Genomic DNA, 22,469 nt, shown 5'->3' with positions numbered 1-22,469 from the left:
CACTTGGGCTGAGGATGGGGCTTGAAGGGGCCCGAGAAGGCCAGAGGAGAGGGGTCGGGGGCTGGGCCAGGTGCTCTGGAGCTCTGTGTGGAGAGGTTCGGGTGTCAAGGCAGGGCAGCGGGTAGGCGGGAGGGGCCGCGCGATTTCTCTCGCTGGGCTCCTAGTACTGTAATAACTATGTATGATGTCAGATGAGTACTAGACTTTTGAGGTGACCCGAAACTAATCTACTACTGTATGTCAACTTTAATTGAAAAATAAATTTAAAATAAAAAGAGTTCATGAGCAAGTAAGTGATGAATAAGCCAGGGATTTTGGCTACTTTGCTGAGTGGTAAATTGCTCTGTTTTCTTTTTCACTAGTTCTTGATCATGTATTTTGGCTCCAACTGATTCTCTTTTCAGGACTGGAAATAAATTTATGACCCACCATTTTTCCATGTAAATCTAGCTTCTAATTCCTTCAGTTAAATGCTGGAAGTTATTTGGTTGCAAATAATGTGAACAGTTTCATAATTCATTAAAATTCAACAAAAACAATGGTTAAGTCCACTTAGTAAGCAGAAAACTAGAGCAAATCCTTGAAACTAACATAGGGAAGTTTGTTTCTTTAGAAGAAAGACTTACTTTTGCCCGGCCAGAGGGACTCAGTCAGTTGAGTGTCATCCCATGCGCTGAAAGGTTGTAGGTTCAATTCCTGGTCAGGGCACATACCTGAGTTGCAGTTTGATCCCCGGTCAAGGAGCATAAGAAAAACAACCCATTGCTCTTTCTTCTCCCCTGCCCCTCCTTTCCTCTCTATTCCTGTCCTCCAGTGAAGATTAAAAAAAATGATGCTGTACTCGGGTGGGTTTGGTAGAACATCAATTTAGTAGAATGTGCCTTGCTCTCTCTTGTTGCCATCTAACAGCTTTACTCACCCCCCAGACCAAGTGGTTAGTATGGAAATAATACAATCTATACAAATAAAAGGGTAATATGCTAATTAGACTGGGAGACGGGACATCTCCTGACCGTATGAATTCTTCCAGACAAAGCCACATTGGTGGGGGCCAAGGGAGAGGCAGTTAGGGGCCATGAGGCTGGGAGGGGACTGCAGTTGGGGGCCATCACGCTGGCAGGGGAGGGCAGTTGGGGGCCATCAGGCCAGCAGGGGAGCGGTTAGAGGCGGTGATCAAGCCAGGAGGCAGGCAAGCGGTGCGGGATTGCAAGAGGGATGTCCGACTGCCGGTTAAGCCAATAAACTGGCAGTTGGACATCCCCTGAGGGGTCCTGGATTGGAGAGGGTGCATGCTGGGCTGAGGGATCCAATCCCCCCCACCCCCCTGCATGAATTTTGTGCACCAGGCCTCTAGTAATTAATAAATAAGAATAAATTCACAACTGTAAACCTACTTTTGCCCCACCCATTATGTTTACATTAAACCAAGGGCAAAAAATTGAATAAACATTCTTTCTCTTGAAGTATTGTCAGAATGTAATCTCTCTCCATACATGGTTTACCATTAAATCATTCCTCTTTTCTGCAATGGTGAATGATTTGGATGGAATAGACCTAGATGTCCAAGTTTTTAATTATGGATCTCACAGTATGTATAGGTACATTTAAAAATTATATACATGCACTATCAAACATGAAATAATAAATACAAATAAATAATATTGGATTGAGTTATTATCAGAAAAATGTCCTGCTAAAATACATTTCATGATGATAACCTTTGAAAACAATACACAAATATGCTTCATTATCATGACTTTGTTGCCAAAAGCCATGTGAGAGTCTCTGTTACTGATAGTTTTCATTACTGCAAATTTTCAACATTTGGAAACAGAATTTTCTAATTAAAGTCTTTGAAATAAATAATTTCATTAGTTTTGACCAATTTTGCTAAAGTTTAGAAGTTCCGCAGGTTCATTGGAGTTTAGAAGGATTACTGTTCTAAATGTCACTTGGGATAGTGACATTTTAATAGACAAATTTGAATGGAATCATTTGCTTTATTGATGAATAAGATTAAAAATTGAATACTGCAGTGATGGAACCATTTCAAAGCACTGTTTCTAAAACCTTATCTTTTAACTTGCCTGGCAGAACTCATACAGGGAATAGGGTAAATGTAAGCTTCGTCTTTTTCTTATGTGTGCTCCTATTCACATTTTTAGTATTTGCAAATATGATTTCCTTGCATGCATTATTTTAAGCTACTTGTTCATTTTGTGAGAGCTTAATTAGTAAGGATACAAATTTAAGCAGGCACATATAAAAGGGAATATGCTATGTCCTAACCATCTCATAGGTAGCACACTGTACATGACAAGTGAACATGTACACTGGAACTTCGTGGAGGTATCAGTGTTGCTTTGTTTATTAAGTACTAGAGGCTTGGTGCACAAAAATTTGTGCACTTGGGGGAGAAGCGGGGGTCCCTCAGCCCGGCCTGTGCCCTCTAGCAGTCTGGAACCCCTCAGGAGATAACGACCTGCTGGCTTAGGCCTGCTCCCGGGTGGCAGAGGGCAGGCCCAATCCCTAGGTGCAGTCCCTGGTCGGGCTCAGAGCAGGGCCGACTGGGGGGTTGGGGCACCACCCCCTGTCACACTCAAGGCAGGGTCGATGGGGAGGTTGTGGCGCGACCCCCTGTCACGCACAGAGCAGGGCCAATCCGGGGGTTGGGGAGCTCCCTCCTGTCACGCACAGAGCAGGGCCCATCAGGGGGTTGAGGAGCTCCCCACTGTTACTCACAGAGTAGGTCCGATAGGGGAGTTGGGGCACCGTCCCCTGTCACACACAGAGCAGGGCGGATCAGTGGGTTGGGGCGCCACCCTCTATCACCCACAGAGCAGGGCCAATCAGGGGATTGGGGCGCTGCCACTGTCACACTCAGGGCAGGGCTAATGGGGAGGTTATGGCTCTACCCCATCACACACAGAGCAGGGCCCGTGGGGGGGGTGGGGGGGTTTGGGGCACCACCCTCTATCACCCACAGAGCCTGGGGCGGGGGGGTTGGGGTGCCGCACCCTGTCACACACAGAGCAGGGCCGATCAGGGTGTTTGGGCGCTGCCCCCTGTCATGCTGATCCCGGTGCCGGGAGGCCTCTCAGCTCCGCTGATCCTGGTGCTGGGAGGCATATTACCCTTTTACTACATAGGGTAGAGGCCTGGTGCATGGGTGGGTGCCAGCTCGTTTGCCCTGAAGGGTGCCCTGGATCAGGGCCGGGGTCCCCATTCGGGTGCCTGGCCAGCCTGGGTGAGGGGATGATGGCTGTTTGCAGCTGGTCACACACCCTTCAGGGTGGGGGTCTCCACTGGGGTGCCTGGCCAGTCTGGGTGAGGGGCTGAGGGCTGTTTTCAGGCTGGGGGTGACTGAACTCCCAAATGCTCCTTTTTTCCTTTTTTTTAATTTTTTTTTTTATTCTGGGCCAGCTTTAGCTTGAGGCTTGGCTCCAGCTCTTAGGCCTCCGCTCCTGAAAGTAGGTTGCTGGCCTTTGCATACAATGTTGCAAATCTGCTGGCTGAAGTCTGGTGGTATTTGTTACAATGTTTGAAACTGCAGGCTCAGAGGCCTACAGCCGCAGGCGGGGAACGTTGGTTTCCTCCATCACTGAGGCAAGCAAGCCTCATGTTAGTTTCAAGCTGCCTAGCTGCTGGCCGCCATCTTAGCTGACAGTTAATTTGCATATCTTGCTGATTAGCCAATGAAAAGGGTAGCGGTCGCACACCAATTACCATGTTTCTCTTTTATTAGTGTAGATTAGTGGAGGTTGTTTTCAATTTTATTTCTATATTACAAATATAAATAGAAGTAATAATATTTTTTTCCAAAATTTCTATGGATTATCTTTTCATCTCATTTTGGAAATCCCTAGTTGACAGGGTGGGCCGTATATTGACAATTTGGGTTGAAGTGTAAGTTCTTTGATGACATGGATAAAGCCTTAAATAGCTTTGTATCCCCATTGTTACAGATGGTCGTGTTTATACTGTTACTTGTTTAGTGCTTTAAACTTTTTGAACTCTTCAAATTTCAGTGTCATCTTGATCCTTTATAGGAATCCGATGAAATAGATATCATTCCCATTTTCAGATGAAGAAATCGAGGCTCCCTAGTTATGGCTTGCTCTTGAATAAGTGGCAGAACAAGGAATTACAGGTCAAAGTCCTTTTTACTAAACTGCATTTGTCTCATAGCCAATACATTACATATTCAAATATTTGCTAAGTATAGCAATAATCAGAGAAACAGTGGAACAAGGTGTAAGTGATTTTTCTCCCCTCTGTGTGTCAAGAAGTAGTTGCGAAAGAGATCTCCGATAAATAACAAGTTATAAAATAGGCCAATCTGTTTTTGTTTTTGTTTTTGTTTTTGTTTTTAAATTGGTTAATATGAATAGTGGATAAAATCAGTGAGAAATGGAAGAAAGATTTTTTTTGATGAACGTTTGGCAACCCAGTAGTAATTTTGAAGAAGCAAATGGATTGAATCCTAGTAGTTTTCTAAACTTAAGTGTAAGGGTTTGGATGTTCTTCAAATTTTATGAAATTATCTACTTTGCTGCAATAAAAATTGGCATAAGTGAATAGAAACTTAAATTACCCTATCTATGCAAAGCAGTATTCAGAGACTAATGTTTATACAAAAGAAATAAAAGCCTTAGAAGAAAAATTTTGGCTACATTTCACCCAAGATTTCAGCTTCTTAATTGGTAATAATGTCAAAAACCACATAAGAAGTATATCACAATAGCAGAAAAAAATGACAGATACCCTGGGAACATTCAAACCAAGAAGATAACAGGGGCACTGTGTGTGGTCCTCTCAAATTAAGGTACTGAGTAGATGGCTTCTGGAGGGGTAAGGGCCTCATTCCTCCTAAGTTATAGCTGTCTTGCATAGCAGTGTTACAGCCCTGTCCTACCTTTTATAAGGTAATTTCAGTTTCTTAAAAATAAAATACCAAAGAAAACCCAACAAATTATTTTAGATGGGGGAAAACTGCAGAATAATATAAAATAACATTTTAAAATGGAAACTAATTCCATCCATTTAATGTATCAAAGATGGTACACAAATGGATAGTTTCTTTCGTACATTTATTTGAGCTAAAACAACAAAAACAGCTGTAGCTTTTTTAGGATTACTTAGGATTCCTTAGACATATAAATACTGTAAATACATAAAGAGAGTGTCTAAACTAAGAATTACTTGCCTGGCTTTATAAATATTAAATAGAAACCTACAGATGTAAGGAATGCAATTAGGAAGCTGAGGAGATATGTTGGAATTTCCAAGCTAAAATTGCTGATAGAGAAACAGATTTGGAGAGGAAAAGTGACTTCTAGAGTAACATTGTAAGTCAGAGTTTGGTCTTTGATCATGGCAGGACCACACTTCTGTTAATTTTAAACTTTGTATTTCTTCTGAGGTTCCGTGTGATTGTTGAAATAAGACTTGGCATTTGTTCTAACTGCCTCTTAGTTCCAGACAGTATCCTACTTATTGAATAAACAAAAATCCTGTTCTCACGGCACGCGCGCGCATGTGTGTGTGTGTGTGTGTGTATGTGCGTGTGCCTGTGTGTGTGTGTGTGCGTGTGTGTATCTATGTGTGTGTGTAAAGAATAACCTCAAAGGCTGCTGTGAAAATTAACTGGGCCAGTGTATATAAAACAGGACCAACCAAGGAGAGGCTGTTATTGTCATCCTGCTTCCATAGATGAGGAGACCAAAAGTACAGCGAGGATGAGTAACTTAATCAGGATCACACAGCCAGTGAGTGGCAGAGCTAGATCCAGTCTGGGTAATCACACCTAAGACCATGTCCCTCACCTCTGCTCAGCGTCAAAAACCCTTGATAAAAATGGTGAAAAGACTGACTAGCCAAGGAAATGTAGAAAGTGGCCATTAGTGCTTCTAGAGTATTGAGGTGACCCTTGAAGGGACTTGGGCTCAATTTGGACCTCAGTTTTTTATTTGTTTGTTTGTTTTAAGGAAGGAATGGATAAAAGAGATCCTCATAAACTGTCAATTCATATTTGAAATTTTTCATCTCCTTTTCACTTTGCAAAGCCACTTTATTTTTTCCATGAGTGGTACAAGGTATTGGGAAGAACGCTTGCTTCTACCAGTCTTTGATTATAAATTCTAGTTTGACCACCTTCTTTAGTAAGTCTCTTTTTTTGTTCCCTGAGACTATATTATCTCTTTGTTCTCTTTAACCTCTAAGATTTAAGAGTCATCTATGAAATGTTTATAAAGTATTAAGTGATAGGTAAATGTTGGGGGAGGAGCAGAGAGTCATTGAACAAATATGAATGATCAAGGGACTGGAGCAAAATCAGTCACGCTGACTCAGTCTAGTGATTTTCCCTCTCAGAATAACAAGTTGGCCTTCCTCTTACAGGGGGAGTTTAATTGCTGATAACCATCATGCTTATAACTATGACTCAGTTATGCCAAGTAGGTGAGCGAAACCACACGGATGAGAAACACAGGGCCTATTTCTTCTACTTTGAATGCCCCTAACTCTTTTGGTATGTTGGGCAAGTTATTTCATCTGTGATTTTTTTTTTTTTTTTTTTTTTTGCTGAGACGGGGAAGTTTCTCGGGCTTCTCCAAGCATGGCTGGCTTGCTGCACCACATGATGTTGTAATGAACTATGTACATGTTTGTTTACTTCATAGAATGCTAAACTTCTTGAGGGCTGGGGCCTCATCAATACATATGTACTTGCTAATACATATGTACTAGCACTTTGCACAATGCCAGGGAAATAGTATGTGACCATTATGTATTTGATAAATAAATGAAAGAACTTAGCAAACTGTACCAAAAGTTATGTAAATAATGATTGTTTTCGGGAAGTGTAACCGTAATACCAGATGGATCCAAGTCCGCAGCCTCTAGGAACACCTGGACCTCCCCTCATAGATGTCCTCTTCTAGGACTTTGGAGGCTACGACTCTCATTTTTAGGAAATCAGAGCATTTTTAAAAGTGATTAATTCCACAAAATCTATATAACAGTCTCCATTTGGTAAATAACCAAGACAATCCCACCCAGAGACTCATTTCACCTTCCATGCCCATTTTTCAAAAAGCATATTTCATAATGTATATATTTGTATATATTTGCATTCAACCTAAGTATTACCTTGTATTTTTCTCCTAATGTGTCATAGGTGCTCTCTGTTTATTGTTCTATAGAGCGGCCAGCAAAATTTCTCTGAGACACTAAGTGTTTAAGCTTCATCGGCTTATGGTTCCTATGGCAGCTGCTCAGTTCTGCTGCTGTAGCACTAAAGCAGCCATAGACACATAAACAAGCAGCCTGGCCATGTGCCAATCGACCTGTATTTATGAAAGCAGGCAGCCTTCCCTCCCTTAGTTTGCTCATCTCTCCTCTATAGAACTCATATGGATCATTTAAGATGGTAGGTAATATCCCTTTGATTTATTCATTTACTTAGTTACTTGTATACTTGAAAATTTGGGCTATTTTTTAAAAATGTATTTTTTAATGATTTCAGAGAGGAAGGGAGAGGGAGAGATAGAAACATCAATGATGAAAGAGATCATTGGTCAGCTGCCTCCTGCACGCCCCCTACCTGGGATTGAGCCTGCATGTGCCCTGACCAAGAGTCAGACTGTGACCTCTTGGTGCATAGGTCATCACTCAACCACTGAGCCACACCAGCTGGGGTGGGGTATGCTTTTGTTCTTGTTTTTACCTTTTCCATTATACTGCAGTGAGCATCTTCTGTGTTTAGTGTTTCTTTTTTTCCATGTATTTATTTTTGCTGATTTCTGCAACATAGATCTCAAGCACTCTCACAGCCTTGTCAAGACTGTTTTCTAAAACAGCAGAGGAGCAGGCAGTGTTGGCTTGGCCACTCCTGGCCTGTGTGACTGGCATGTGACAGGGAGAAGGGGACAGGACAAGAGCCTGTGCCAAAGAGAAACGCTCAGGGTGGATGTTGCATCACATGAGGTTACCAATATTAGACTGCTTTAGACCTATAAACATTACTGCTTCATGTACCTCAGCACAATTAGCATAAATTTTGTCAACCTTTCACACAGCAAACCCGCTAGCATTGCAGCCAGAGTACATCCTAGGCCTTTATTTCAGTGTTCCTTGTTCTGAGTTGGGGCTTGAGCAGGGACGCTTGGAGTGGTGAGTTGATCTCATGCTTGTGAAGATATTCTTAGCCAGAGGGAGACAGATGGGCTTCACAATGTCATCAACCACTAAGATTGAAGCAAAATGTGCCTATTTAGTAGCCCTTAGTAATTTATCCTGTGCTGTGGGGCTTTAGTGGGTGGTGAATCCAGGATTCAAATCCAGCTTTTTTGGATTCTAAGGTCATACATTTTTAACTCTACCACTCAATATAACTTGATTTCAGAGCTAGTCAGACACAATTAGGTACTTTTATCTTTAAGTATAGTTTAGCCTCTACACTTGGGGTTTGCAAACTATAGTTCTGTTTTGTAAATAAAGTTTTATTGGAACACAGGCTAGTTCATTCATTTATTTATTCTCCATGCACCTTTTATATTGCATGGTGGCATTGAGTGGTTATGACAGAGGCCTTAAATCTGCAAACTCTAGTCCATGGACCAAAACCAACCTACTGTATCCTTTGGTCAAGAAAAGTATTGAAGCACAGCTGACTGTGGTGTCGATTTGACTGCTTTTGTTCAATTAAATTAAGTCAGTGCCTGAAATTGTGTCCAACTCCCCTCATAGAAACTTAGCATTGCCCCCTGCATCTCACTCTCTGTCTGTGCTCTCATTGTGGAATATGTCTCCTTCCTCCATGAGGAGATGTTATAACATGAGGGTTTTAGGTTCTGAAGCCAAAGCCTCTGAGTTCAAATCCTAGATCTATCACTTTATAGTTACCATTGGAATAAGACAAAGGGCCATACTAGGGAAATAAAGTAGACAGAATACTTAGTAATCAGATTACTTTAGCTCTCTCATGATCAGAATCCTATCTAATAATAGACAAACAGGGTAATTGACCGTACCTTGCTACGCTTCCCATTGGCTAATCACCGAGATATGCAAACTAACTGCCAACAAAGATGGCGGTTAATTTGCATATGTAGGTGGAAGCAGCAGAGCGAAGACTGAAGGTGGCTCTGGCCAGAGCAGCAAAGGCTTTGAAGGCGGCCCTGGCCGGAGCGAAGGCCTGGGTCCCTGGTGCTGAAGGAAAACCGGTGCAGGCAGCCAGGGGAAGGGAAGGCCTAGTGCATGAATCTTTTAATAAATAATCTATATAATAAAAGGCTAATATGCAAATTAACCAAATGGTGAACAATCAATGCAGGCACTGCCCCCTGGTGGTCAGTGCACTCCCACAGGGGGAGCACTGCTCAGCCAGAAGCCCTGCGCCTGGCTCACAGCTGGTGAGCACAGTGCTGGTGGCGGGAGTCTCTCCTGTCTCCATGACAGTGCTAGGATGTTTGGCAGCACTAAGGGTGTAGGACAGTGGTTCTCAACCTTCCTAACGCCGTGACCCTTTACTACAGTTCCTCATGTTGTGGTGACTCCCAATTTTATTGTTACAAATTGAACATAATTAAAGCATAGTGATTAATCACAAAAACAATATGTAATTATATATGTGTTTTCCAATGGTATTAGGCGACCCCTGTGAAAGGGTCATTTGACCCCCAAAGGGGTCGCGACCCACAGGTTGAGAACCCCTGGTGTAGGATGTCTGGCTGACAGCTTAGATCCGCTCCCCTAGGAGAGCTCCAGGACTGCGAGAGGGCACAGGCTGGGCTGAGGGGACCCTCCCCACCCCCCCACCCTGTGCACGAATTTTGTGCACCAGGCCTCTAGTAGTCTAATAAATTTGGAGAATGAGAGAAGAAAGGATTTTGTTCAGTCCTATGGAAAAGTTTTATCTCTTGTTCTTGTGTTTTGTTGGAGTGGACCTTTTGAGTGGAAAACTGTAGTCTACAAACAGCATGATTTTGTTTCTATTATGTAACAGCTCTGTTCCCTTAGGTATAAGCTTCCTATTCTCTCTCAGCTGAGCCTCCCTCTTGTTGCTGGAAAAAAGGGGTTCTGGGGGTCTGTTTCCTCATAGGCTTATTGTGAGGATGAAATGAGGTAATTTGTAAAAATGCCTGGAATGTGGCAGTTGCTATAAAAATGTTAGTTTCTTTCCCTGCCTTTCACACCCAGAAGTGTTTTGTTATGTAAATTTTATTTGGTGACTTATCATATAGACATTTATTTATCTTCCTTTTCCAGAATATTTTCTCCTTGTAAGCTCTCAGGGTGAAGTTTTCCTTTTGGTTGTCAGAGGCTGATCTGGAAGGTGAACTGAAAGTGGGGGGAGTTCTTTACTATGATGGGGAGGCATGGAAGTGGACCTGCGAGTTGACCACAGATTCACGAGGCCTCTCCTTCCCTTATTTAATTGCAGTATAAACAAGAGGGCAGCAAGGTGACCAGTTACTGCGATGAGACCATGACCGGGTGGGTGCACGATGTGCTGGGCCGGAACTGGGCTTGCTTTACCGGAAAGAAGGTGGGAATTGCCGCAGAGAATGTGAGAGTGAATGCTGCCCACCTTGAAGGTCTCCAGGAAAAGTGAGTTGTCACAAATGAACAATATATTCCATTTCGTTTTTATTGTGTATGACATTAGGTGTGTATGTTAAATTCTTGGAAAATTTTATTTTGATTGTATAAAATGTATTTGCTTGGAAACAAAGCTTTACTGGAAAAATATGTCAACTGGTGTAAATGAGAGAAGAAAGTATGGTTTTTCAAAGTCCTCCAAACATGTGTAAGAGGACTACAGAACCACAGTGACTAATAAAGAAAAGTCATTTTATTATTACCATGTAAAAGCATGTTGCATGATGTTTGTAGACACATATGTTTATGTTGCAACAAGTGTAGGCGATACTGATTGGACATAAATTTTAAACAAGGCAGTAGTAACTGAAATTAAAATTCTTAGTGTTTATGTAGTGTATGCCATTTGCTAGGGCTGCCACAGCAAAGGACCACAGACTACATGGCTTAAACAACAGAAACTTATTTTCTCACAGTCCTGGAGGCTGGGAGTCCAGGATGAAGATGTAGGCAGGTTTGATTTCCTCTGAGGCCTCTCCCTGGGCTTCTCATGGCCACCTGCTCTCTGTGTCCTCATGTGATTATCCACTGTCTGTGTCCTCATTTCTACTTATTGTAAGTACACCATACAGATTGGGTTAGGACTCACTCATATGACCTCTTTTTTTACTTTAGTTTCTTCTGCAAAGGCCCAATCTCCAAATACAGTCACATGCTGAGATCCTGGAGGTTAGGACTTCAGCATCTGAATTTGGACAGGACACAGTTCAGCCTGTAAAATGCAATTAATACTTTTGTTAAGTTTGGTGCACGTTAGGTAACGTGAACCACACAAACAAGAGACTTCAGACTTTATTAGTTTGGACAGAAAAGAAAAATTAATATTGGTAGCAGGTTTTTATGTTTTATTTAGCTGTGAAATCCCCTGAAAGTGCACATGAACACATCATTAAAGCAGGTCACACTGACAGGAATGACTCCTGCAGCTGAGAGGTGGGGGGCCTGCGTGTAGAGGACGGGATGTGCGCTTCTGGTAAAGTGCTGACCTAGGTCCACACTGACCCATGCCCCCCATTTAGCTTTTAAATTGCTTTGCTTGGCTTGGTCGTTGAGCAACACATTTCCTAATAAGCTGTTCACTTTTTACTCTGCTGTTTAGGATTTACTATGTACTATTGTACTTATTTGATATTTCAAACGTTGCCTCATTTAGCGTAGAAGCTAAATTGCTAACTGGAGTGCTTAGAACCTATGTTACATCACCTGTGAAATGAGGAGGAAATTACTCTCAAGATCTCTTTCAGCTCTTAATAATCTGCTAACCCATACATAGTGAGGTACATTATCTTTTAATCTCATTGGGTTTAATATATATATTAAACACACACGTATATATTTCACCCATTAACTCCATAATATGCCAATTATGAGTTAGTTTTCAGCAGTCACATCCTTGCTCACGGCTGCATAAGGATGTGCTTAAGTGGAAAACGGAGATCAGAGACATGGCCAAAGGTGACATCACCCAGCCTACGCCATTTCAGTACAGTTGTCAAGTTCAGTGCCAGTTGGTAAAGCCGGTGCGCTTCTGTTCCCTTTGTCAAGGATTCTCACATTTTGGAAAATCGGACCATTTCCTGGTTCAAACTCTCAGTGGCTTTATCCAGAATCTTATTGGCAACTGGTTACTGTAACACCAGCCCAGCCTTCTCTGCCCCTGTGCTGGGGCACTTCCCAGGGTAACGATAATACTGCAGGTCGCCGACCCCTATGCCAAAAGTGAGCTTCTCCAGGAGGTTTTGTTTTCCATGGGATCCAGTGTATTGAACACGCCACACCCTTTCATTTTGGCGAGAACAAGGGCGTCACTCATGAGGTCTAGACGAGGGTCTGGGTGTGAACATTGTAGAAAGAATAAGCAGCCTTTAGCCAGTGGTTCTCAACCTTCTGGCCCTCATGTTGTGACCCAACCATAAAATTATTTTCGTTGCTACTTCATAACTGTAATGTTGCTACTGTTATGAATCGTAATGTAAATATCTGATATGCAGAATGGTCTTAGGCGACCCCTGTGAAAGGGTCGTTCGACTGCCAAAGGGGTCGCGACCCACAGGTTGAGAACTGCTTCTTTAGACTCTCGTGGGTTGGATGGAGTCAAAGCTCAGGAAATCTCATTGTTTGCATTCTCCACCACAAAAGTGTCAAGTCCGCTTCCGTGGGGGTAGAACCAGGGCTCCACCTCCTCCTGGCTCATGACTCACATGAGGTGAAACTGCTTCCAGTACCTGGTACCTGGTGGGGAAATGGTGCACTATTGGAATATCCTTTGTATCGCTTGGCCACATTCCAGCTTGTCTTGGGAGACTCTGGCAGTCAATCAGCTTCCGTGGGCTTAGGGACCAATGCCAGTACCTGCAGGTGCTGATAGGCTTCGGTAGGTAATTCCACCCACGCTGTGTAAACAGCTGGGAAAGTGCCCTCCAGGTGAACCTGCCCGGTTATCTATCTCACGGATCAGAACTGGAGCCACCCTCTTGGAGCACAGCTTCTTGTGGACACACAGGACGTTGATCTCCACCATCTTCTCTGTGTCACAGACCTGGATGTTTGCTCGATGGTGCTGATGAACCCAACCAGTTTCCGACTTGAGACCACTCGAACCCACAGTGCCGTGGAGGGAGCCAGCCAGGTGCTGGAGAGCCCATAAAGGAAATTCTGGGGGATAATCAAGCGAAACATGTTGCCATGTTGCCATCCTCTCTCACGTCATTCTCATTCAGGAGGGCGTATAATTCTTGTTCCACACCATGATCCCCAGGTCCACGGCGTCCCAGGTGAAGCCCTGGGGCAGGGCATAGGGCTCCTGGCAGATGTTGTCTTTGTCGGGATTTGCACTCCGGACCCTGGCTGTTGACCACCCCTCCCAGTTTGAGGACCTGCAGCTTTTTATTTTTTATTTTTATTTTTATTTTTTTAATTAAATCTTTATTGTTCAGATTATTACATTTGTTCCTCTTTTTTCCCCCCATAACTCTCCTCCTCCCAGTTCCCGCCCCACCCTCCGCCCTCACTCCCCACCCACTGTCCTCATCCATAGGTGCACGATTTTTGTCCAGTCACTTCCCGCATCCCCCACACCCCTTTCCCCCTCAAGAATAGTCAGTCCATTCCCTTTCTATGTCCCTGATTCTATTATGATCACCAGTTCATTCTGTTCATCAGATTATCAATTCACTTGATTTTTAGATTCACTTGTTGATAGATGTGTATTTGTTGTTCATAATTTGTATCTTTACCTTTTTCTTCTTCTTCCTCTTCTTTTTTTTTTTTTTTAAATATATTTTATTGATTTTTTACAGAGAGGAAGGGAGAGGGATAGAGAGTTAGAAACATCGATGAGAGAGAAACATCGATCTGCTGCCCCCTGCACATCTCCCACTGGGGATGTGCCCGCAACCCAGGTACATGCCCTTGGCCGGAATCGAACCTGGGACCCTTGAGTCCGCAGGCCGACGCTCTATCCACTGAGCCAAACCGGTTTCGGCTTCTTCCTCTTCTTAAAGGATACCTTTCAGCATTTCATATAATACTGGTTTGGTGGTGATGAACTCCTTTAGCTTTTCCTTATCTGTGAAGCTCTTTATCTGACCTTCAGTTCTGAATGATAGCTTTGCTGGACAAAGTAATCTTGATTGTAGGTTCTTGGCATTCATCACTTTGAATATTTCTTGCCACTCCCTTCTGGCCTGCAAAGTTTCTGTTGAGAAATCAGCTGACAGTCGTATGGGTGCTCCCTTGTAGGTAACTGACTTTCTTTCTCTTGATGCTTTTAGGATTCTCTCTTTATCTTTTGCTCTTGGCATTTTAATTATGATGTGTCTTGGTGTGGTCCTCTTTGGATTCCTTTTGTTTGGGGTTCTCTGCGCTTCCTGGACCTGTAAGTCTATTTCTTTCACCAGGTGGGGGAAGTTTTCTGTCATTATTTCTTCAAATAGGTTTTCAATATCTTTCTCTCTCTCATCTTCTGGCACCCCTATAATTCTGATGTTGGTATGCTTGAAGTTGTCCCAGAGGCTCCTTACACTATCTTCGTATTTTCGGATTCTTTTTTCATTTTGCTTTTCCAGTTGGGTGTTTTTTGCTTCTTCGCATTTCGAATCTTTGACTTGATTCTTGCGCTCCTCTGATCTGCTGTTGGGTGTCTGTACAATATTCTTTATTTCAGTCAGTGTATGCTTAATTTCTAGTTGGTTCTTTATCACAATATCTAGGGTCTCATTAGATTTCTTGAGGATCTCACTACATTTATCGGCGGTCTCACCAGTCTTTTCGAGGGCCTTACTAAGTTTATCGGCAGCTTCTACACAGTTCTTGAGAGACCTTAAAAGTGTGATTTTGAGCTCTATATCTTCCATTTCTGACATTTGCGTCCTGTTTCTTTGTCTCCGCATTTTTTTATCTTTTCTTGGTGCACCCCCTAGTGGTCTTTGTGCGCAGTCTTGTTGTAGTTAAGCCTTGATTGTTGTCGGCAATACCGGGGGTGATTTAACCTCCAGGCTAACTGGCTATGAGAGTCAGCTGTGTCTGCAGTGGGAGAGCTTCTGTGCTGGATCTCTAGGGCGGTGCTAATCTAGCGTTTGCCTGAGGCTATCCGGCAAATGGCTCTGTGCAGGGCTTGGGCTGGGCGGGTCCCCGGGGATCTACAGGGTGGGCGGAGCAAGCAGTTATGGCTGCTCTCAGTTCCGTCCCTAGGGGCTCTGCCTCACAGAGTCCCAGCAACCGCTGCAAACCTCGGAGAGAAAGCTGCCTTCGAGTTCCGACCAAAGCCAGACAGTCCCACTTCTCCCGTTTGAGTCTGGGTCCCTACAGACTCGCCCGGATCTGGAGCTCAGAGTCTTAAACTCCCTCCTGATTGAAAACAACAACCGCGCCCTCTGCCTCCAGCCCGCTCATGCACACTCCGCACCTGAGTATTTCACTTCAGCACTGCGCCTCCTCTGAGTCTGGGTATGATATTCTCTTTCCTCCTAGTTGTAGAATTTCCCCTCAGTCAGCCTTCCTGTGGTTCTGGATGATGTCTGTTCCGTCTTTTAGCTGTACCCTTGAATTGGTTGTTCGAGGCAGCAATCTCCGGCGTTAACCTATGCCACCATCTTGGTTTCTCCAGCTTTTTATTTTTTAATATATTTTATTGATTTTTTACAGAGAAGAAGGGAGAGGGACAGAGAGTTAGAGAAACATCGACCAGCTGCCTTCTGCACACTCCCCACTGGTGATGCGCCCACAAACAAGGTACATGCCCTTGACCAGAATCGAACCTGGGACCCTTCAGTCCGCAGGCCGATGCTCTATCCACTGAGCCAAACCAGTTAGGGCAAGGACCTGCAGCTTTACTTGCTAGCCTCTTCCGCTGTTTTGCAATGAAAACAGTTCAGTGGCCTTCTGTATTTCCTGATCTTCTGCTGGCAAAGAATTCATCTTCATAGGCTGATTCTGGGCTGACTCTGACTCGCTGCCTTTTTCTTTGTTTTTTTTGTTTCTTTGTCTTCTTTTTGGCTTTAGTAGTATTGGCTGGACTCAAACCACCCCAGTGTAGCTGCTCTCCTCCTGGTCTTTGCAATCCCTGTTGTGCTCAAGACGATTTCATTTCCCTTCCATCACGTGAGGCCTGAGGCGCCAGTGACTGTCACCCTCTGCCACGCCTCCTTATCTCATTGGATCTCACACACTAAAAACAATGGTATTTAAGACCTTCTTTGTCATTACTGTAATACACATAGCATAGGATATTTTTATTTTCTTAATATATTTTTATTGATTACAGAGAGGAAGGGAGAGGAAGAAACATCAATGAAGAGAGAGAATCATTGATTGGCTGCCTCCTGCATGCCCCACACTGGGATTCAAGACTACAACCTGGCCATGTGTCCTGACCGGGAATCAAAGCCTGAACTGGTTCACAGTTTGACATCCAACCACTGAGCATCACTGGCTGGGCTAGCACAGGATGTTTTGTTAGATGTTACAATACAGGTCTGGTTACTGCTTTTCAAATACTTGAAGTCCATGAAATAGTGACTCTTATCAGTGGAAAATATTTCAAGGTATACATTTACAATTTAACATTTACTCTCATCTAAAGAAACCAATAACTGTCATTTGTTTTCATTGTGATAGTGTGGTGAGAAGTAGGATACAGGCAGTTTTATAATCTATTTAAGAAAAATACATCTCTGGTTTCATACTTTTCAACAAGTGGGGAAGAACTTTGGTAAAAACATTAAAAGGTTATCAAGGTAGTTGAATGTTTTTCTTATTAATTTCAGTGCTGCCAGGTTCTTTGACTATATCAAAATGGACTCTCTGTGAAATAAGTATTCATATATTCTGGGCCTAAATGGAAAATGGTATAATCTTTCAGGAAGGCAATTTTTTTTTTTTTTGGTAATGTAACACCAGCACTTTCTTTAAATCTTTAAAAACAGTCTTTATCCTAAAATAAAATTTTAAAAATCCATAGGTTAAGTACACCGTGGTATACTTTTGTTGGCAGGTATTCCAGTACTGTAAGTTAAGAAAAAGAAAAGCTCACAGTATGCCTAAGATGGTACTCAGCTTAGGTTTATCTTGCTTTCCATAAAAGAAAGTTTATGGAAGTCTTGGATAATGGGTCATACTTCAGCCACTGAATTGAATTCAGTTGTAATAATATGGTAATTCTATAAGTCTTAGCACCTGGCACATAAGCTGGGATACATGTTTGAATTAAATGAGTAATCAACTCCCCCACTTTTTTCTTTGTAAACATGTTCTTTGTATGTTATATTTATTTACGTCTGACTCCAAGCATTTAGCGTCAGATACACCAGTGCTTCTCAAATTTTAATGTTATTGTGCGTCACTGCTCTGGGGAAGGAGGGATCTTATTAAAATGCATATTCAGATGAGTGTGGGTTGGCTGCATTTCTACCAAGTTTCCCCATTCAAGAACCCAATTTTAGTAACAAGGATATAAACCAAATGTTCATATGGAATACTTTTTTTAAAATCATGTAGTTATAATGTTTGCCATACTCTGTGTACATTATACAGTTTGTTCTGTTCTCTCTCTCTCTCTTTTAAAAATGATTACAAAGTTATAAAAGTGCATGGTAGAAACTGTAGGAGGTAGGGAAAGATGGTGATCCTGTGTCACCACTCAGATAACCATGGTTGGCATTTTTAAAAGGTACTTATATTATAAATATATATTATACTTGCACATAATTGGTTTAATTTTCTATAAACTTCTTTTTATTCTGCTTTTTAATTTAATATAAACTTAGCACCCTTCCATATCACTAAAATAATCTAGACATTTTTTTTACCGACTACACTATATAGTGTATTATTTATTTAATCAGTCCCTTATCTTAAAAGATTCATTTAGGTTGTTTATAATCCATCACTAGTGTAAGTGTTTCATTGAACATCTCTGTACATACATCTTAGTTAGCTGGAACCTTTACTTTCATCAGAGACATTCTAGTTCCAGGCTACTGATATATATCCTATATAATAAAAGGCTAATATGCAAATTGTCCCCTCAATCAGGAGTTCAACTGGGAGTTTGACCAGGGGGCAGGGCTAGCCAGCCAACCACCCATGTCCCCTGTCCCCTGGCCAGTCCCGCCCCCAATCAGCACCCCCACCCCCGCAATTGGTGGTGGGGCCGGCCCACCAACCACCCACAGCCCCTTCCCCTGGGCTGATCTGGCCTGATTGGTCCCATTTGGGGCAAGCCAGCCAGACCCCATCCGTGCAAAAATTTATGCACTCGGGGGGTCCCTCAGCCCGGCCTGTGCCCTCTCGCAGTCTGGGACCCCTCAGGGGATGTCCACCTGCTGGCTTAGGCCTGCTCCCCGGGGGAATGGGCCTAAGCTGGCAGTCAGGCATCCCTCTGGCAGCCCGGGAGCCCTCAGAGGATGTCCACTTGCCAGGGGGGAGCAGGCCTAAGCTGCAGTTGGACATCCTTAGCGCTGCTGAGGAGGTGGGAGAGGCTCCCGCCACCGCCACTGTGCTGGCAGCCGTCAGCCTGGCTTGTGACTGAGCAGAGCTCCCCCTAGGGGAGCTCACTGACCACCAGGGGACAGCTTCTGCATTGAGCATCTGCCCCCTGGTGGTCAATGTGTGTCATAGTGACCAGTCATTCCCAGTCGTTCTGCTGTTAGGGTCAATTTGCTTATTACCCTTTTATTATATAGGATATATATCCTCAGGCAAGAGTGGACAGTGCCTTTTGGACTCACAGGCTGTCTCTTTATATATGAACCAAACCAAATTTGCTTTGGTGCCAGAAAAATGGCTTTGTTTGAACAACGGATATGAACACAAACTGTACTATAGCCTATGTATTTAGAGCCAAAGTAAGGGAATTTTTCTGATCAAAAATTGCTTACCATTTATTGTTGGAGTATCTGATGCCATCACTTGAGGCTCCCAAGTGTTCCTTAGCTGGGTCGATGGGGTCATATTCAATACAAAATGACTTGAGTACAGTGAATACTCATTAGGGTTGAGGATAATGCAGGGATCCTTAATATTTTGATTTTTGTCTTCTGAAATTGGGTTTTATTTTACCTTATAACTTTCAGTTTATCTCAATTTTGTGTTCTGTATATACAATACTGCTTTTCCCATCAACTGTTGGGAATTTTGCCATTGTATGTTTCTCTCTATACCACGGTGTACTTAACCTGTGGATTTTTAAAACATTTTTATTTTAGAATAAAGACTGTTTTGAAGATTTGAATAAAGTGTGATGTTACATTACCAAAAAAAAAAAAATTGCCTTCCTGAAAGATTATACCATTTTCCATTTAGGCCCAGACTATATGAATGCTTATTTTAATGGAGTCTAGTTATGTCAGTAAAGAGTGTTCCTGAAGCTATCTTTTTTTTGTTGGCAGGTATTCCAATAGGCTCTACAAATATAATCACGACTTCGTGAAAGCGATCAATGCCGTTCAGAAGTCTTGGACTGCAACCACATACCTGGAATATGAGACTCTTACCCTGAGAGAGATGATTAGGAGAAGTGGTGGCCACAGACAGAGACTCCCCAGGTAATAAAGCACATCTCTTGACACCAATAAAGATATTGAATGCCATCATCCCTTCCAACCAGCATCTCTCCCTGGGTTGGCCACCATTTCACTGGTCATCCCAACTTACATTTTTTTCTGTTATCTAAGGAAGGGAGAGAGAGAAAAAAGAGTGAGAGAAAAATCAATGTGAAAGAGAAACAATCTATTGGTTGCCTCCAGCCCCCACCCTGACCAGGGATTGAATTTGAAACCTAGGTATGTGCCCTGACTGGGAATCAAACCTGCTACCTTTTGACGAACAGGATAATGCTCCAACCAACTGAGCCACACTGACTAGGGCCATGATCGGCAAACCGTGGCTCACGAGCCACATGCGGCTCTTTGGCCCCTTGAGTATGGCCTCAAAGTTTCAATCGCACTGTATGTGCGTGACCACATGTGGTATTTTGTAGAAGAACCACACTCAAGGGGCCGCAGTTTGCTGACTACTGGGCTAAGGCCTATTGTCTTTTTTTTTTTTAATATATTTTATTGATTTTTTACAGAGAGGAAGGGAGAGGCATAGAGAGTCAGAAACATCGATGAGAGAGAAACATCGATTAGCTGCCTCCACACCCCCCACTGGGGATGTGCCCACAACCAAGGTACATACCCTTGACCGGAATCGAACCTGGGACCCTTCAGTCTGCAGGCCAACGCTCTATCCACTGAGCCAAACCAGCCAGGGCTGTTGTCATTTTTATTTTTATTTTTTGACCATTTTCCTCTCCTATTCACACATACTCTCATGCTCTCCAATTCCTGTTTATGTGTTTTGCTTTCACAGCATATGCCGTTTCCATGATTCACTTTCCATTTTCTTTTCTTTTTTTTCAATATATTTTTTACTAGGGAGGTAAAGGGAGGGGGGATGAGAGATATCTTTAATATATTTTTTATTGATTTCAGAGATGAAGGGAGAGAGAGATAGAAACATCAATGACGAGAAAGAATCATTGATCAGCTGCCTCCTGCACACCCCCTACTGGGGATCAAGCTGGCAGCCCGAGCATGTGCCCTTACCAAGAATCAAACTCTGACCTCCTGGTTCATAGGTCAATGCTCTACCACTGAGACACACTGGTGGGCTCCCTTTCCATTTTCTAAACTTTGGCTTAGTTAGGGCTTTGTTGTCTCTTTCCTGCCTTGTGGCTCAGCCTCTTACCCCGTCTCTTTGGTCCTGTTTCTTTGGTATCTTTCTCTCTCTGTCCCCATTCTAAGCCAATCTATAAAATATTGCCAATTTCATCTTTCTTTACTCAGCTATTACTGTGTTACTACCTCTTGTCTAATGGATACGTTTAACTTGGTAAACATATCCATCTAAACCTGACTAACTATATTTAAGTACTGTGACCTGCTTTCAAATATATGACACACAATGACTGAAAACTTTCCTTTCATATAATCTCTATTCATGATATTCCCTTCGTCTCAAATACCCCTCAACTTGCCTGTCAAATTTGCCATCTGTAAACATCTCAAAATCATCTTTCTGTTTTAAGTTCCAACCAAAAATGTTTCTTGTTTACCAATATACTTTTACTATCCTCAGCCAGAAGTGACATTTTCTATCTTTAGCTTACACACCCCAGAGTGTAGTGTTACTTTGGGAAATTAGGTCGTAATACTTTTAATTTATATAGTCAGGAATTTGGTAGGATTTTTAAAAATTCTTTCAAAACCATAGCTGCATCTATCAGAGTATATAGTACCTTAACATTTGTTAAGTAGCCAACGATGTTTCTGTGATGCCAGACCTTGCTTCAGGAGAAATTCATAGAATTGAACTGAAGGGCAGGGAACTGGAAACCAATAGGGAGCTAGTGGGAGTCAGTAAATTGTGTATGGTTGCTATTTTCCCTTAATAATCATAACATTTTCCAAATTTCTGAGATGATATTGATAATTTCCTTAATATAAATAGAGTCCTTGGTCCAGATTTTATTGTTTGAACAGGCCACTCATTGGTTAACTGTTAAGTAATTAAAATGAATTATGACTTTTTATCTTCAAACTAATAATCCTAATGCTCTGGCATTCTTCAGCTATGAGGCTGTTTGGAGACTTTTCCTACCTCTCAGAGTTCTGCCCCTTTTTCAAAAAGAATCTTACATGGTATTTCTCAAGGTGTATTCTAAGGAACTGCTTGTCTATGAGATGCTCTTGATAATCAAAATTGGGGAGTGCAGTATGTCGTGTTCTTTCTTAGATTCATAAAGTGAAGAAGTGGGGCTCCTGCCTGAAAGATAAGAGCCTCAGACATAACTGCTTTGCCACCTGTCATGTGCCATATAGTTGAGGAACTCCCTTGCTCTGCTCCCCTCTCTCTCTCCACCCCACCACCTTTGTTCTGGGGAAGGGCTAGCTTTATGAAGGGCTGCTTTTGAGGCTAAGGCTCCATAGGAGGCTTGGGATATGGAGATGGAATTGAGTGAAGTTGGAAAGACTGAAGTAGACATTGTGGCCTAGCTGCTCCCATTTCAATTGCATTATATATACAATAAAAACTCTCAGCGATACTTTTTAAAAAAATATATATTTTATTGATTTTTTACAGAGAGGAAGGGAGAGGAATAGAGAGTTAGAAACATCGATCAGCTGCCACCTGCACACCCCCTACTGTGGATGTGCCAAGGTATATGCCCTTGACCGGAATTGAACCTGGGACCCTTCAGTCCGTAGGCTGATGCTCTATCCACTGAGCCAAACCAGTTAGGGCGAGATTCTTAACTTTAGGTG

At 42.7% G+C, this 22,469-nt stretch overlaps 1 protein-coding gene across 1 annotated transcript in view; it reads left to right on the top strand.

Annotated features, from left to right (window-relative positions):
- The window catches only part of CTSC (cathepsin C), a 50,135-nt gene that overhangs the window by 14,170 nt on the left and 13,496 nt on the right, over window positions 1–22,469 (top strand). Inside the window, exons 3-4 of the mRNA XM_081099195.1 lie at window positions 10,445–10,611; window positions 19,551–19,706. Of these exons, the coding sequence (XP_080955321.1) occupies window positions 10,445–10,611; window positions 19,551–19,706 (323 nt within the window). The remainder of the gene's footprint in view (window positions 1–10,444; window positions 10,612–19,550; window positions 19,707–22,469) is intronic.

This window comes from Myotis nattereri, assembly GCF_964212035.1.
Source record: "Myotis nattereri genome assembly, chromosome: 9".
Lineage (NCBI taxonomy): Eukaryota > Metazoa > Chordata > Mammalia > Chiroptera > Vespertilionidae > Myotis > Myotis nattereri.
This window is presented reverse-complemented; position numbering and strand designations above follow the sequence as displayed.